General features: G+C 41.5%; 2 protein-coding genes across 2 annotated transcripts; both read left to right on the top strand.

The window, feature by feature from the left end:
* Positions 1-5177, top strand: LOC139560085 (protein transport protein Sec61 subunit alpha). The gene is made up of 12 exons (XM_071376588.1): positions 1-140; positions 1007-1074; positions 1200-1265; positions 1374-1452; positions 1726-1857; positions 1978-2087; positions 2328-2481; positions 2677-2837; positions 3040-3237; positions 3382-3573; positions 3726-3802; positions 3939-5177. Exons 1-12 carry the CDS (start codon positions 134-136, stop codon positions 4123-4125), a joined length of 1431 nt encoding a protein of 476 aa, XP_071232689.1. The 5' UTR covers positions 1-133; the 3' UTR covers positions 4126-5177.
* Positions 5178-6286: 1109 nt separating this feature from the next.
* LOC139560091 (mitochondrial intermembrane space import and assembly protein 40-A-like) lies at positions 6287-11880 on the top strand. Its single transcript, XM_071376597.1, has 3 exons — positions 6287-6948; positions 10670-10768; positions 10990-11880. The coding sequence occupies exons 1-3, from the start codon at positions 6927-6929 to the stop codon at positions 11358-11360; spliced, it is 492 nt and encodes a 163-aa protein (XP_071232698.1). The 5' UTR covers positions 6287-6926; the 3' UTR covers positions 11361-11880.
* The last annotated feature ends 6212 nt before the right edge of the window (positions 11881-18092 follow it).

Below are 18092 nucleotides of genomic sequence, written 5' to 3'. Positions count from 1 at the left end.
TGGTGACGTGTCTCTAAAGTGCTTTCTTTCCAAGCGCAGAGCTTTTCGCCCGTAGTCAGAACGAAAACTGGAGAGACCCACTGTCTGATCCACAGGGACCATACACTAAGAACGTAACGCTTGGGACATCAACATGGGCAGTGAGTATCCCCTAGAATGAAGTAGCTAGCTAGCTAAAGGACGATTTCACATAAACAGGAAACATTTGAATCAGATACAAGCAATGAGACTTTTCTATGATTGGATCTATTTATGGAGGCCATTTTCATTGTAACGTTAGCTAGCAAGCATTTAGCTAGCTAACATTTAGTTTGACGACGAGTACTCCGTGTGTAAAACATATTTTCAACTCCTGTCTTCAACAACAATGACTGCAATGAAATGGTTAGCTTTGTTATTTGTCAATAAACGAACGTTTATACTAACGTTAGCTAGCTAAATAAGGTTAACTAATTTAGCTCGCTAACGTTAGCTGTCAGTGTCAGTTGATAGCTCGTTAACTAGCTACTTGCTAACATTACATTAGCTAGCTAGCTAACAGCTGTACATATTTGTTAGTTACTTAGTATTATTAAATGCACAGTCAGCTACATTGATAACTATTTAATATCTACCATTGTTACATGATCATTGATATCTCAGAGCTCGGTAACTTTGCAGGTTTATCTTGCAGGGGTTATGCTAACATAGCTAGCTAAACTTGAAGCAGACAACCAGACTAGTGATGACGACGCACAGTTAACAGTCAGTGTTTGCCACATAAGTAACTCCATATCATAAGCAGCAAATGCTAACTGAAACCCTTTAGCTGGTATGCAAAATGTTTAATTTAACTATTTTGTGTAATACGATCTGTTTTCATAGTGAATTCGCTCATATCCAAAGATTCAAACCTCTAGTTATGCATGTATCGCTATGCCACGTCCCCCTATAAATAGGTTCACTGCCCTTGATTTATGTTTATTATGGGGAACCAATAACATCCCTCCCTTTGTCTGTTTTTTAGTCAAATTCCTGGAGGTAATAAAGCCCTTCTGCGCTGTATTACCTGAAATCCAGAAACCCGAAAGAAAGGTACAGTATTTACTACATGATGACAAGAATCGTTTTACTTTAAACTTTATAAACCTCTGTATGTGTTATGTTGTTAATGCTGTCATTTTGCTTCCATGTATCGCTGTAATTGTTGTGTTCAACAGATCCAGTTCAGAGAGAAGGTACTATGGACAGCCATCACTCTCTTCATTTTCCTTGTGTGCTGCCAGGTAAATATCTGCCTTTTTGTTCACACAATATTTTCTAGCATGTTAAACAAGTAGAATTAAATAAATAAAAACCCTCACACCTGAATGTCTGTCACATCTATCCTCCAGATTCCCCTGTTTGGCATCATGTCATCAGACTCTGCAGATCCCTTCTACTGGATGAGAGTGATTCTGGCCTCCAACAGAGGTAGGTTGTTGTCACTATTGCAATGTAGAGACATCAAATTAGAGTAACAGGTAAATAAATGAATGGCTCTGCGAATTGATAAGTCAATCAAGGGACATATCAACGAATTAGTAACTGAGTGTGGGAATTGATAGTGTTGAGTTGATCAATTGGAGTGATAACTTTATCTCCGACTTGAATGGGTGAATGGTGTTATTTATGAATGAATGGCTGAACATCTCTATGGCTCTGCTCTCCTGTTAATTTTAACATCCCCTGGGTCTCTCCCTCAAGGTACCCTGATGGAGCTGGGTATCTCTCCGATCGTCACCTCAGGCCTCATCATGCAGCTCCTGGCTGGGGCTAAGATTATCGAGGTGGGAGACACCCCCAAAGACAGGGCCCTCTTCAATGGAGCACAGAAATGTAAGACCACAAGCCCCACTTCCTGTTCCTAGTTTGAGTATCTTTGACTTGATTCTGTCAAGCACGAGCATTACTGTGAATGAAGCCATAGATTCTTTAACCCCTTGCCATCTCCTACAGTGTTTGGTATGATCATCACCATTGGTCAGGCCATCGTGTATGTGATGACTGGCATGTATGGAGACCCCTCCGATATGGGCGCTGGGATCTGTCTTCTCATCATCATCCAGGTGGGCCCTCCTCACCACCCCTCTGAGTCATATTCTTATCCCTACTCTTTACCTTCCCTATCAGATCCAGGCTTGGTCCTAAAATAGAGCAAGGTTCACATCATATTCTTGAATCAATCCAACTCTCTCAGATTACTTCATGGAATGTAGGAAGAATAGGTATATTTAAAGGAAGTCAAATAGGGCTCCAGTGTGAGTGGTTTGTCTCTGTCTTTCTAACCCATCTGTCTCCCCCTCTAGCTGTTTGTGGCCGGTCTGATCGTGCTGCTGCTGGATGAGCTGCTGCAGAAGGGTTATGGTCTGGGTTCTGGTATCTCTTTGTTCATCGCCACCAACATCTGTGAGACCATCGTCTGGAAGGCCTTTAGCCCCACCACCGTCAACACTGGCAGAGGTATGGGGCATTGAAACTGATGTGCCATGTCTGGGTGTACATTTAGGACAGACTTACTCATTTCCAAGTAGTAATTTCACATAAGACCAACTAGGACTCCTATAGATCCAGACTTGGCCTTGAAACCTCCCAGGAGTATGGCCAGGTGGTCTCTAGATGTGAGGCTGATGTTTGAGTATCTTGTCTTGTGTTTAGGCACAGAGTTTGAGGGGGCTATCATTGCTCTCTTCCACCTGCTGGCCACGCGGACAGACAAGGTGCGCGCCCTGAGAGAGGCCTTCTACCGCCAGAACCTGCCCAACCTCATGAACCTCCTCGCCACTGTCTTCGTCTTTGGTGTAGTCATATACTTCCAGGTCAGTAACGCTCTTTCTTCATTGTCTGTCCTAAAACCAGTTAAAGGAGTTGAACACATTTGTTATTGTCAGATAATTGGTCACTCAAAAAACAACACAATGTGGTAGTTTTTTTCTTCACCTTTTTAGTAATGTCCATTTAGACTTTATAAATGTATACTGTATCTCACCATGTCCGTCTCTTCCTCCCATCTCTCCACAGGGCTTTAGGGTGGATCTGCCCATCAAGTCTGCCCGTTACCGTGGCCAGTACAACACTTATCCCATCAAGCTCTTCTACACCTCCAACATTCCAATCATCCTCCAGTCTGCCCTCGTGTCCAACCTGTACGTGATCTCTCAGATGCTCTCCACACGATTCAGTGGTAACTTCCTGGTTAACCTGCTGGGCACCTGGTCAGTAAGTACACACCATTTTTTTTTTTTATCCCTGATCTACCATGTCTGAACTCTAAACTCAATTTAACTACATTTGACATGTTTGACACATATCCAGCAGCACAGACTATATGAGATGACCAGACGTGTGTGTGTGTGTTTGTAGGACACGTCGTCAGGTGGTCCAGCCCGTGCCTACCCAGTGGGTGGGCTCTGTTACTACTTCTCTCCCCCGGAGTCGTTTGGCTCGGTCCTAGATGACCCCATCCACGCTACCATCTACATCTGCTTCATGCTGGGCTCCTGTGCCTTTTTCTCCAAGACCTGGATCGAGGTGTCCGGCTCATCTGCCAAAGATGTAAGTCCAGCTACCACATGTGCTGTACATTTGTTAGACTATGTATTCATCAACTAATTGGATTTAATTCAAATTACTCAAGGGCTTTTGTGGGCAGCATGTGTCAGAGGACCTGTACATGTTATGTAAACATAGTGTGTTTTGTCACCCAGGTGGCTAAGCAGCTAAAGGAGCAACAGATGGTTATGAGGGGACACAGAGAGACCTCCATGGTCCATGAACTCAACAGGTGAACAATCTCAGCCATCTCTCTAACCTTTAGCCATAACAATCCACATCATCATAGCTTTACCAGGGTTTAATATTACACTATTCCAAACTTTCTTCAGGTAATGATTGGTGCACTACTACTCTGTGTGTTCCAGGTACATCCCCACAGCAGCTGCCTTTGGTGGTCTCTGTATCGGCGGCCTTTCTGTCATGGCGGACTTCCTGGGTGCTATTGGCTCGGGAACGGGTATCCTGCTGGCCGTCACCATCATCTACCAGTACTTTGAGATCTTTGTCAAGGAGCAGAGTGAAATGGGCAGCATGGGAGCCCTGCTCTTCTAGACAGACACCTGGCTGCCAACACCTGTGACGAAACGACCCTCTTAATGCACATGGACAGATCAGACCAAGTCCCACCAAATCTCCATCTATTATTATTATTATTCCCATAATTTATGTCCATTTAGATTTTTTAAATCTGCATAATTAATCTGTGTCATTTCCCGAGGGCTTTCTGGCATCTCCCCCTGACATGGCCTATAGAAGGTTCAGCTCGAACAGAATGGTTTGTGTAGCAAAGTGGTGGGACTGACTACATCCTGACATTCACAACCCTTGGCCTGCTCCCCCTTTTAGTCATAACACATAGATCAACTCAGTTTGCCTGATGCCTGGGACTGGTTAGCCTCCTCAGAGTCATCATCTGAAGTGTTTCATATCTGTATAAAATGGTCTGATCCACAGGGGGGGGGTCCTTTTCAGACTGAGAGAAGAGCTCTGTGGCTCATGTACGCAATCATGTGTACTACACTGGGATGAGGGCTGTCCCTCTATTACTGGACTTCTTTCATACAACCCAACACAGTATACATAGGAACACTTTGTTTTTCTGCTTAATTTCCATCATCTCTATTACCTGGAGGATATAGATGAGTATGAGTGTACAGTATACCTTCATAGCTGGGCTCTATGGTACAATCTTTATCTGGGGTGTTGACCTGATGGCCACTCATTTCACTGAGTAGCAAAGGAAGTTTTGGACCAGGCTCAGAACTATTCAGAACATAAACATGTTTGTCTGCCAGACGTGACTGTTTTAAAGCAGGTATCCAATATAGGATCAGGTAGAGTGTAGGGCTCTGTGTGGTCCAGCTTTGTCAAAAACAAATGTGTTTAATGTGAAAGTGTGCAGCAGTGGAAGAGTTTATCAAGTGAACCACTCAGCAGAAGGTCCTTAATGTTGAAACTGGGCGTGCGTTTAGGGAGAGGTAATCGTATATATGCCACGTTCATACCTGTTGCCCACTTTGTTGGGTAAGATTGGGTGAGGAAAGATTTTTTGTGTGTTTTTGTCTGCTTTGAGCATGACTGTATTAAAAACACTTTCACATGTCGTGGATTTTGGTTTTCTGTATATATGCCATGCATTGAATCCATCAACAGTGTAAAATACGTTTTTTTAATATGTAAAAAAAAAAAAAAAAAAAAATAGTATGCTGTTCAGAACAAATGTATTCCGGGAAAAAAAGATCTTTCTCAATAAAAACTCATTTTAGGGAAAAGTAGTTTTTTCTTTGTAAAGATTACACTAACAACTTGAATTGTCTGGATAAATCCATCACAACACACTTAGAGCAAAGTAGCTTTGTGTCACATGATGAAAATAACTTTCCAATATCTAGAAGTGTAAACTCATGGTCTACGGTGTAAACCAACTTGCTTTTATGTATCTAGCTACTGTCCCTTAAAGCCGATTTATGCTTGGTGTTGAGGCTCTGTATGGAGGTGTAACCGATGTGAAATTGGCTAGCTTGTTAGCGGGGTGCGCGCTAATAGCGTTTCAATCGGTTGACGTCACTCGCTCTGAGATCTTCCTTGCTCTGCAAGGGCCGCGCCTTTTGTGGACGGATGGGTAACGATGCGTCTAGGGTGGCTGTTGTCTGTGTGCAGAGGGTCCCTGTTTCGATCCCTACCTGGGAGTTAGGTGGAGGCGGAAGGCCTGTATAAACACAAACCCACTTCCTTAACAACAGCTCTGCTCCACGAAACGCATGAAGTATGAATGCCCTGACTTCTGCAGAGGCCGTATGACAGCATTTCAAGTCACACCTGTACATTAAAGCCGATTTATGCTTGATATGGCCATGTGGCCCGAAGACTGTATGGAGAGTTGTGTACCGAATCGCCGTGCGCCTCCCAAATGTTTTAACAATGCGGATGGCTCCGTATAGCTCTGCATTGACAAGATTGGTTGACAATTTATGGTCATTAAAAGCCAATGTATGGTCATTCAAGCATCGAATTGGCCATACAGTATTTACTGCAATGTGGCCTCTACATAAGTCAGGGCATTCATACTTCTTGCACTTCGAAAAGCAGAGCTCTTGTTAAGGAAGTTTTCAAGGAAGTGTGTTTGTGTTTATACAGGACGCACTGCCCCCACCTACCTTCAACCAATCATGTCAGTGCGGAGCTATATGGAGCCCTACACATTGTTACAACATTTGGGAGGCGCACCGTGATGTGGTAGAGCTTGATTTGGCCTCCGTTAGCTGGACCAGATTACATCAAGCATAAATCGGCTTTAGTCACACGCGTATGTTAACTCCGTATTAACGTTGAGGTTTACAGTTTTAGCGGACTGTTCTTAGCGGATTTACAATCATCGCGAATTGAATTATGGGGCGTTTCAGGCCCGACGTGAACATAATTGTACACTCGCAAACTCCATTAGAAACGAGGGCTCAGGGGCTTAAATTGCAAACTTTCCTTACTTGGCTAATCATTTGGACCGACGACAAATATGGCTGCGGCGATTCCCCAAGGACATATGACGAGGGTGTGTCTTTTAAGTGTTTGGACTGCAACCTAAGTATTTGACAGTTCCATAAGAATTTATTTCAGGAACTAAGAGGGGCAGCTAAAATGGGTCCTTCGTTCTTACGTCCTCAGATGCACTGACACAAAAAACGTGGTTATGTGAACGATGAAGTAGTTGTGAAACAGCTAGCTAGCTAGCTATACAATACCAAATTATTATCTTTTTGTAATTGATAAAGTAGCATAACATCAGTCGGGAAACTCGGCACCGTAGGGACACCTTGAAGGGCACAACACGTCAGTAGACACCACACACCGAAGAAATGTCCTCAGTCAAGGAGGAAGGTAACGTTACATGCTGTGTGAATGAATGACCGCTTCTCTTCAAACTGGTTAGATGCAGTAGCTAGCTAGCTAACGTTGCTCGATCATTGTATTTTATAATTATGATTCTACTTAGAACGAGGCATTGTTTGTCTCCAATGCTTGTAGAACCAGGTTCAGCCAGAGATAGATTTAGAAAATCTATGTCGCTGATTTCAGGCATGGTGTGTTTCAGTACAAGTAGACGGACTGCTGTTGGTGTGATAATTTATGAATGGGTGATTCTATGTCCTCGGGTCAATTTTGGGGATTTTATAAAAAATAAAACAAATATTTGTATGTTAAGTTCACACTGTAATCACCCCATACCCTTTTAAACACCTCTCTATCAAGTATTTTAGCTACTTTTCAGATGCATTTTATACCTCAATTTAACTATTTTGCCCTTGTCCCTGACCCAGACTTTTAAACTTCTATGTTTTTCTATGAGAACATTAATAATTACACATTTATATAATGTTATGTAATACAGAGTCAATTAAATAAAATCTATATCAATATTTGTGAGAATGCCCTTTATATTGTTTTTTTTACACCTTTTACACCTTTGGAAGTGGTGTCATTTCCACCACTAAGGACAAAATACCTCTTAATAAAGTTTTTTCAATAGAATGTTAATTTAGTTACCATGGAAACATATTGTGACACTGAAGCACATGGCTGCAGTGGACAGTTGTGATGTCCAGAAGTTTAAGAGAAATCGAGGTAAATATTGCTTGTGTAGAGAATATTTTAATTGTCAGTCATTTCCAAACAGGCTATAATTTATTTAATTTGTGGTAGAACTTTTGAAAAAAAAGTATATTTTTATGTATTTAGTATAAACTATATGCTAGCTGTAATACTAACCAAAGCATGCTGAGCAGTCTGTCAATTTTCTTCAGAAACTGTAGAAGTGTCATTTCCATCAGTCATTTCCATCACAAACTTAAGTGTGGTGGAAATAACAGAGCGTGGTGGAAATGACACATCAATTATCTTGTTTTTACATTACTTGTTTTTTTCTTTAGGCTTATTTAATCATGTTTTAAATTAATTGAATCTAGAAAATGCTCCAAGGTGTGCACAATTTGAAAACTAAGTAGTGTTTGTATTTATTCTTAGAAGATGCCACGTAAAACAGCACAGAGGTCACAGACCATATAGAAACAAAATAAAAAATAATCCTATACGATACCAGGACAATCTGCCAAAAGTCAGGGAGAGATACTGGAAGAAAAGGGAGAAGTGAAATCTATCTCTGAGCTTACAAAGCAAGAACAAAGAAACAAGAGAAGGCAATGGAAATGCAACCAACAGAAGACAGACTTTAAAGAGAACAGTTGCAATGGAGACCTACTTATCAGGCAACATACCACCTCAGTCACCAGATGACTTGCAGCCAGAACATGAGGCTAACATACCTGCCCCTAACTTGCCTGCCGCTGATGCAGACCCTGATACCCCTTCCTCGTCGTCTTGTAACAGTAATGAGAAGTCGAATACTTGCTGGAAGGAAAAAGGTTGGAAGAGGTCGATCAAAAGCATACAGAGATCTTAGTATGAAAAACATCAAACTTGATAATGCTTTACGGAAAGCTGAGAAACCTTTTTTTGTATATGATCGACTGATGAACCAAATGGACAGACAAGATTCCCCAAAGACAAAACAGCAAATGAAGGGACCGCCGAAGAACTTGAGAAGGATTTTATTGTTTCAAAATGCCATCATTGCAGAGTTAAAACAAAAGTATAAAAAAATGGCAGGTGCCAAGGACAAACAAGTTGCTTCAAAAACGCTAAAGCAATGAGGGCAAATGAAAACAGACCATCAAGTCTTCAATACTCCAGGGAAAATCAGTGTAACAGAATTAGCACTGCCACAGAAGAGAAAATGACTAGATTCTATGAACGTGGTGACAACAGCAGAGCAACAACAGGGAAAAGGGACCCACTAACGAGGAACAAGAATAAAAAGCAGAAGCGCTTCTTGAATGGCACAATTCAGAACCTTTATCAGAAGTTTAAGAGGGAATATTCAGAAATTCTAATTTCCTACTGTGAATTCTGCAAAAGATGTCCTTTTTGGGTTGTCAAGCCAGCAGTCCAGGATAGGGACACATGTCTCTGAAAAACCCACGCCAACATCCAGTTCATGGCGGACAAACTACAGGATCACAATGTGATCAGCTGCAGCAACATTGAGAAAGTTATTGAGTCTTTGTGCTGAGAGAACCCGAAGAAAGAGTGCATGTATAGAGAGTGCTCCCTTTGTCAAGCAAAAGAGCTTGAAACATCTGACTTTGATGCTGGTGAGCAGACATGGTGGTTTGAGTGGAAAAACAGAGGGACACATGGAGAAGTTCACGGTACATTTGACAGTAAAAGAAAAGGTATATAGGACTTCTCCAAAGGATTGAAAGAAGTTGGGGAAACACGTGTACAACATTCGACACCAATACTCCAAACGGAGAGAATTAAGAGAATCTGGGGAAAGAGGAGATCATTGTGCATATTGACTTTGCAGAGAACTACCTGTGAAAATGGCCAATGAGAGACGACATCATATGGTACAGACCACAGCATGTGCATGGACTTGTCCCTGAGCCCCATCCAGGGTCCAAAAGGCACATGGAGCTGGATGCCTTGGTCTGGGAGGAACTTAGCTCTCTTTCTAAGCCTTAGATACACTTGGAAACTCCCTATACAGTACATACAAAGCAGGGAATAAAATCATACATTAAATAAAACATGTGTAGCTCTCAATGAACTCTTCCCTCTATATATGTGCTAGAATTTCTATTTGTAGCATCTAAGTGTAAAGGACAACACATTGTTCTCATGTTGAAAAGGTGCTAGTTCCAATGTTTTGAATCTTTGTCTTATATTAATGAAACGTGTAACAATGGTTGTTCAAATTATTTGCAGTAAAATATTGTTTTCATACATTAAAAAAAAAAATGTTTTTTTATTTTTTTTACATATGTCGTTTCCACCACCTTGTCATTTCCATCACAACCCATATTTTTGAGGTAAATTAGTATATTGTGTATAATTTACATACATTTATTTGTTTTAGATATGGAAATCATATGGTTATCATAATCTCACACAAAGGTTGGGTAGAAATATCTTATTTTTCATGATAATATAATGTTTTCAGCTGTCACCAAGGCAAGTTTATATATTCAGGCGTCATGTTGAATTATTCATATTAGGAAAACCTTAAAAATCACTTAAAATAATATTCAATACAAGTTCATGTACAAATGTATTAGAAATCCGTTAAAGATAAATTATATGATATTTCATTTTCAACTAAAATGGATGTTTAATGAAGGGATGGAAATTACATTTGTCTCGGGGAAAATTACAAAAATATATGCATTCCTGAATAGTATGATCGCAGCCATTATCAGATATAGTTTCTAGACAAATCAAAGACAAGTACAATACTGGTAATATGGTGTTTGAATAAGTTTTAATTTCTGAAAGTTTGCACAGCCAAAGTTCCCGAAGTTGCAGAATCACCTGAAATATAAATTGGCTGGCCATTAATTTACATCACATTTGACTATGTATAAGTAAATAGTATTTGATTGGACATATTAGGGTTGACTAACTCCAGTCCATAATCCTCTTCGTGCCACTTGAGTCAGCGGAGACTATTCTCACTGATATCTGCCTGTCCTCTCCACACCAGGTAAGGACCGTGTCATCTTTGTGACTAAGGAGGACCATGAAACACCGAGCAACGCTGAGCTGGTGGAGGAGGATCCTGATGACCCCTATGAAGAACGAGGTGAGTAGAGAGGAGTAGTGCTTCTCAATTAGATTCCATTAGGCCCAGATTAGCTCAATTGCTAACTAGATTGACATGCCCCATGCCTTACATGTTTTCATGGGTTTGTTGTGACATTGGCCAGACTTGCTGCCCTCTGTGATAACCAGTAACCTAATAGAGTTGCACTCCTTTCTGGTATAATTAGTATCTGTTTCCCTTTTTCTCTGTCTCCTCCCAAGGTCTGATCCTGCCCAATGGGGAGATCAACTGGAACTGCCCCTGTCTGGGAGGGATGGCCAGCGGTCCCTGTGGAGCATCGTTTAAGGAGGCCTTCTCCTGTTTCCACTACAGCAAGGAGGAGGTGAAGGGCTCAGAGTGCCTGGAGCAATTCAGGGGCATGCAGGAGTGTATGCAGAGATACCCAGAACTCTACCCCCAGGAGGATGACAAGGAGACCCAGGGAGGGCCATCTGAAACAGATCCCTCCAAACAAGACTCTTCCCCTGAACCAACCTCTACCCCTACACTTGCAGCCCCTGTCCAAGACTCTAGCACTTCCACTGCCCCTGCTGACACCCCACCACCCTCAAACAGCTCAGCCTCAGGCTGAGCATGATTCACAACAAGCCCTTTCTATGGATGTGTTAAGATGATCCTTTTTGTATCAATTATTTAAACTGATAAATGAACGTGTTGACTATTCCCCCCCACTCTAACCCAGATCGGGCTTTCCTCATAGAATATAAGAGACTTGTAGAGGGAGAAGGGTAAGAAAAAAGATGGGATAACTTTACTCTAGGTGTGTGTATATTTCTCTCTTTTTGCTCCTTCAGGAAAAAACCAAGACCATGTGCTGTGCTATCCTTTGCCATTACTCATGTTCTGTTTTTGTATTGATTGTTCTCTTTACTATAAAGTCCATTAGTAATTGCTTTTTGTATTTTAAAAATGTCATTTCTACTTTTTCTTTATTTTTCCATTTGTCTTTTATATTTAATTCACACCTGGTTTTTCATTTTTATTTTCCAATTTTCTCAGATTCTGTGGGTGCCTTGCAAAAGTATTCAGACCCCTTGGACTTCTTCACATTTTGTTGTCTTACAAAGTGAGATTAAAATTGATTTAATTCATTTTTTTTGTCAACAAATCTACAAAAAAGACTGTCAGTGAAAGAAAAAAGTTGAATAGAAATTAAATAACTAAAATATAGTCGTTGCATAAGTATTCAGCTCCATGAGTCAATACATGTTAGAAACACCTTTGGCAGTGATAACAGCTGTGAGTCTTCTTGGGTAAGTCTATAAGAGCTTTACACACCTGGAATGTGCAATATTTGCCCATTTTATTATTTTAAAATTCTTCAAGCTCTGTCAAGATGTTGGGGATCATGGCTAGATTTTCGAGCAGAAAAAGTCTTGCCATAGATTTTCAAGCAGATTTAAGTCAAAACTAACTTGGCCACTCAGGAACATTCACTGTCGTCTTGGTAGATTTGGCCTTGTGTTGTAGGTTATTTTCCTGCTGAAAGGTGAAGTCCTCTCCTAGTCTCTGGTGTAAAGCAGACTGAAGCAGGTTTTCCTCTAGTTTGTTGCCTGTGCTTAGCTCCATCCCCTTAATTTTTATCCAGAAAAACTTGTTCCATGATGCAGCCACCACAATGCTTGAAAATAAAGAGACAGTTACTCATGTGTTATGTTGGGGTCAAATCCAACACAAGGCTTTGCATTTGGGCCATGAAGTGTATTCCTTTGCTGTTTTTTTTGTTGCTATATTAATTTCGTGCCTTGTTGCATACAGGATGCAAGTTTTGTATATTTGTATTATTTTCACTGACATTTAGGTCATTATTGTGGAGTGACTACAATGTTGATCCATCCTCAGTTTTCAACCATCACAGACATTGCACTCTGGCTGTTTTCAAATCACCAATGGCCTCATGGTAACATCGCTGAGCTGTTTCAACCTGTCCTGCAGCTCAGTTCAGGAGGACGACTGTATTTGTTTATGTGTCTGGGTGGTTTAATATACATAGAGTACAAAACATTAAGGTCAAGAGCCTTAAGACAATTGGAACATGGATTATGTATAAGTGCCATTCAGAGGGTGAATGGGCAAGACAAAAGATTTAAGTGCTTTTGAACGGGGTATGGTTCCTTGTGGAATGCTTTCGACACCTTGTAGAGTCCATTCCCCGACGAATATAGGCTATTGTTAGGGCAAATGGTGAATGGGGGGGGGGGGTGTTAGTCATTCAAAGATCATGTAACTTATTATGTGATTTGTTAAACCAAATGTTACTCCTGAACTAATTTAGGCTTGAATGTATTAATCCACTTTATATTTCAGATTATTTTGTTTTAATTGTTGACAAAAAATGACAAATCCATTTTAATCCCTCTTTGTAAGACAAAATGTGAAGAAATCCAATGAGTCAGAATACTTTTGTAAGGCACTCTATGTATTGTTTCTGGATAGCTGAAAGCTTAAAAATATATATGAAATGGGAACACAATAGAAGCTACAGTGCCTTCAGAAAGTATTCAAACCCCTTAACTTTTTCCACATTTTGTTGTGTTACAGCCTGAATTTAAAATGGATACAATTTCAATTTTGTGTCACTGGCCTCCACACAATACTCCATATTGGTAAAGTGGAATTATGTTTTTCAATATTTTTACAAATTAATGGATAATGAAAATCTGAAATGTCTTGATTCAATAAGTATGCAACCCCTTTGTTATGGCAAGCTTAAATAAGTTCAGGAGTACACATTTGTTTAACAAGTCACGAGTTGCATGGACTCACTATGTGCAATAATAATGTTTAACATGATTTTTGAATGACTACCTCTGTAACCCACACATACAATGAATTATCTGTTAATTATATGTGTGGGGTCGAGCAGTGAATTTCAAACACATTCAACCAAAAAGACCAGGGAGGTTTTACAATGCCTCGTGAAGAAAGGCACCTCTTGCTAGATAGGTAAAAAAAAAAAAAAACAGACATTGAATTTCCCTTTGAGCATGGTGAAGTTATTAATTACACTTTGGATGGTGTATCAATACAGCCAGTCACAACAAATATACAGGCGTCCTTCCTAACTTAGTTGCCGGAGAGGAAGGAAACTGCTCGGAGGAAACTGAGGACATATCAACAACATTGTAGTTACTCCACAACACTAACTTAATTGACAGTGAAAAGAAGGAAGTCTGTACAGAATAAAAAATGTCAAAAACATGCAACAAGACATGAAAATAATACTGCAAAAAACTGCCAAAGCAATTAAGTTGGTCCTGAATACAAAGTGTTATGTTTGGGGAAAATCCAATATAACAAATTACTGAGTACCACTCTCCAAATGTTTGAGCAAAATGGTGGTTGCATAATGTTTTAGGCATGCTTGTAATCATTAAGGACTGGGGAGTTTTTCAGGATAAAAAAGAAACAGGATGGAGCTAAGCACAGGGAAAATCTGGTTCAGTCTGCTTTCCACCAGACACTGGGAGATGTATTCACCTTTCAGCAGGACAATATCCTAAAACACAAGGCCACATCTTCGCTGGAGTTGCTTACCAAGAAGATAGTGAAGGTTCCTGAGTGGGCTAGTTACTTTTTTGACTTAAATCTACACTGAACAAAAATATAAACACAACATGTAAAGTGTTGGTCCCATGTTTCATGAGCTGAAATAAAATATCCCAGAAATTGTCCATACGTACAAAAAGCTTATTTCTCTCAAATTGTGTGCACAAATCAGTTTACGTCCCTGTTAGTGAGCATTTATCTTTTGCCAAAATAATCCATCCACCTGACAGGTGTGGCATATCAAGAAGCTGATTAAACAGCATGATCATTACACAGGTGCGCCTTGTGCTGGGGACAATAAAATACCACTTTAAAATGTCAGTTTTGTCACAACACAATGCCTCAGCTGTCCCATGTTTTGAGTGAGCATGCAATTGGCATGCTGACTGCAGGAATGTCCACCAGAGCTGTTGCCAGAGAATTGAATGTTAATTTCTCTACCATAAGCCTCCTTATGGCAGTACGTCCAACCGGCCTCACAGACCACGTGTATGGTGTCGTGTGGGCGAGCAGTTTGCTGATGTCAACGTTGTGTACAGAGTGCCGCAAGGTGACGGTGGGGTAAGCAAAAGCTGCAGGCAACAAACACATTTGCATTTTATCAATGTCAATTTGAATGCACAGAGATACCACTGTGAAATCCTGAAGCCCATTATCATGCCATTAATCTGCCACAATCACCTCATGTTTCAGCATGATAATGCATGCCCCCATGTCACAAAGATCTTTACACAATTGCTGGAAGCTGAACATTTTCCAGTTCTTCCATGGCCTGCCTACTCACCAGACATGTCACCCATTGAGCATGTTTGGGATGCTCTGGATTGACGTCTATGACAGCTTGTTCGAGTTCCCGCCAATATCCAGTAACTTCGCAGGAGCGGGACAACATTCCACAGGTCACAATCAACAGCCTGATAAACTCAATGCGAAGGATATGTGTCGCGCTGCATGAGGCTTTTGGTGGTCACACCAGATACTGACTGGTTTCTGATCCACACCCCTACCTTTTTTTAAGGTATATGTGACCAACAGATGCATATCTGTATTCCCAGTCATGTGAACTCCATAGATTAGGGCCTAATTAATGTACACTGCTCAACAAAAATAAAGGGAACACTAAAATAACACATCCTAGATCTGAATGAATGAAATATTCTTATTAAATACTTTTTTCTTGACATAGTTGAATGTGCTGACAACAAAATCACAGAAAAATTATCAATGGAAATCAAATTTATCAACCCATGGAGGTCTGGATTTGGAGTCACACTCAAAATTAAAGTGGAAAACCACACTACAGGCTGATCCAACTTTGATGTAATGTCCTTAAAACAAGTCAAAATGAGGCTCAGTAGTGTGTGTGGCCTCCACGTGCCTGTATGACCTCCCTACAATGCCTGGGCATGCTCCTGATGAGGTGGCGGATGGTCTCCTGAGGGATCTCCTCCCAGACCTGGACTAAAGCATCCGCCAACTCCTGGACAGTCTGTGGTGCAACGTGGCGTTGGTGGATGGAGTGAGACATGATGTCCCAGATGTGCTCAATTGGATTCAGGTCTGGGGAACGGGCGGGCCAGTCCATAGCATCAATGCCTTCCTCTTGCAGGAACTGCTGACACACTCCAGCCACATGAGGTCTAGGATTGTCTTGCATTAGGAGGAACCCAGGGCCAACCGCACCAGCATATGGTCTCACAAGGGGTCTGAGGATCTCATCTCGGTACCTAATGGCAGTCAGGTTACCTCTGGCGAGCACATGGAGGGCTGTGCGGCCCCCCAAAGAAATGCCACCCCACACCATGACTGACCCACCGCCAAACCGGTCATGCTGGAGGATGTTGCAGGCAGCAGAACGTTCTCCACGGCGTCTCCAGACTCTGTCACGTCTGTCACATGTGCTCAGTGTGAACCTGCTTTCATCTGTGAAGAGCACAGGGCGCCAGTGGCGAATTTGCCAATCTTGGTGTTCTCTGGCAAATGCCAAACGTCCTGCACGGTGTTGGGCTGTAAGCACAACCCCCACCTGTGGACGTCGGGCCCTCATACCACCCTCATGGAGTCTGTTTCTGACCGTTTGAGCAGACACATGCACATTTGTGGCCTGCTGGAGGTCATTTTGCAGGGCTCTGGCAGTGCTCCTCCTGCTCCTCCTTGCACAAAGGCGGAGGTAGCGGTCCTGCTGCTGGGTTGTTGCCCTCCTACGGCCTCCTCCACGTCTCCTGATGTACTGGCCTGTCTCCTGGTAGCCCCTCCATGCTCTGGACACTACGCTGACAGACACAGCAAACCTTCTTGCCACAGCTCGCATTGATGTGCCATCCTGGATGAGCTGCACTACCTGAGCCACTTGTGTGGGTTGTAGACTCCGTCTCATGCTACCACTAGAGTGAAAGCACCGCCAGCATTCAAAAGTGACCAAAACATCAGCCAGGAAGCATAGGAACTGAGAAGTGGTCTGGGGTCACCACCTGCAGAACCACTCCTTTATTGGGGGTGTCTTGCTAATTGCCTATAATTTCCACCTGTTGTCTATTCCATTTGCACAACAGCATGTGAAATGTATTGTCAATCAGTGTTGCTTCCTAGGTGGACAGTTTGATTTCACAGAAGTGTGATTGACTTGGAGTTACATTGTGTTGTTTAAGTGTTCCCTTTATTTTTATTTCAAATGACTGACTTCCTTATATTGCGTTTATATTTTTGTTCAGTATACTTGAAGATCTACGGCAAGACCTGAAAATGGTTGTCTAGCAATGATCAACAACCAATTTGACAGAGCTTGAAGAATTTTAAAATAACAAATTGACAAATGTTGCACAATCCAGTGTGGAAAGCTCTTAGAGGCTTACCCAGAAAGACTCAAAGCTGTAATCACTGCCAATGGTGCTTCTACAAAGTATTACATTGGGGTTGAATGCTTACGTAAATGACATTTTTATTTTTTTATTTTCAATAGATGTGCAAACATTTCTAAAAACATTTTCACTTTGTCATTATTTTGAAATCAGGCTGTAACACAACAAAATGTGGAATAAGTCAAGAGGTATGAATACTTTCTGAAGGCACTGTCAAATACAGGACAGTCTAAGTGGCCTATTGGTAACTTCTGCTATTGAACCCCAGAGATGTAAGACTTTTGTTTGATTCAGTTCATATCTCATTTACATCAGTGGAGGCTCCTCAGAGGAGGAAGGGGAGGACCATCCTGAATTTCATTTTTTTTAAATTGTGAAACATTAAAAAAGTTCTACTTTTTAGAAAAAAACTATATTAAATATAATCACATCACCAAATAATTAATTAAAACACACTGTTTTGCAATGAAGGTCTACAGTAGCCTTAACAGCACTCTGTAGGGTAGCACCGTGGTGTAACCAGAGGACAGCTATCCCCCCCCCCCCCCCACCTCTGGGTACATTGACTTCAACAAAACGGCTTGTGGTTCTCACCCCCTTTCCAAAGACGTACACAGTAATTATAGTAACTAACACAGATGTGCTCCAACCTATCAGAGCTCTTGCAGCATGAACTGACATGTTGTCCACCCAGAGGGTTGGGGCTAATAAACAACACTTTGGAGTAGGATTTTGTAACGGGGGAAGTGAAGTCTTTCTACAGTCGTGAAGAACGAGGGCGGGAGAAGAGGGCGGTGGAGAGGACGAAGGGACGTTGTGTGAACAGTTAGAAATAGCGGAAAAACAAACAATCAAACTTTACTCGATGTGGCGGCGGTTCGGCACAGCTGTGCTGT

The sequence above is a fragment of the Salvelinus alpinus genome, chromosome 2, assembly GCF_045679555.1.
Source record: "Salvelinus alpinus chromosome 2, SLU_Salpinus.1, whole genome shotgun sequence".
Classification (NCBI taxonomy): domain Eukaryota; kingdom Metazoa; phylum Chordata; class Actinopteri; order Salmoniformes; family Salmonidae; genus Salvelinus; species Salvelinus alpinus.
Note: the sequence above shows the minus strand (reverse complement) of the source record. Positions and strands in the feature narration are given on the sequence as shown.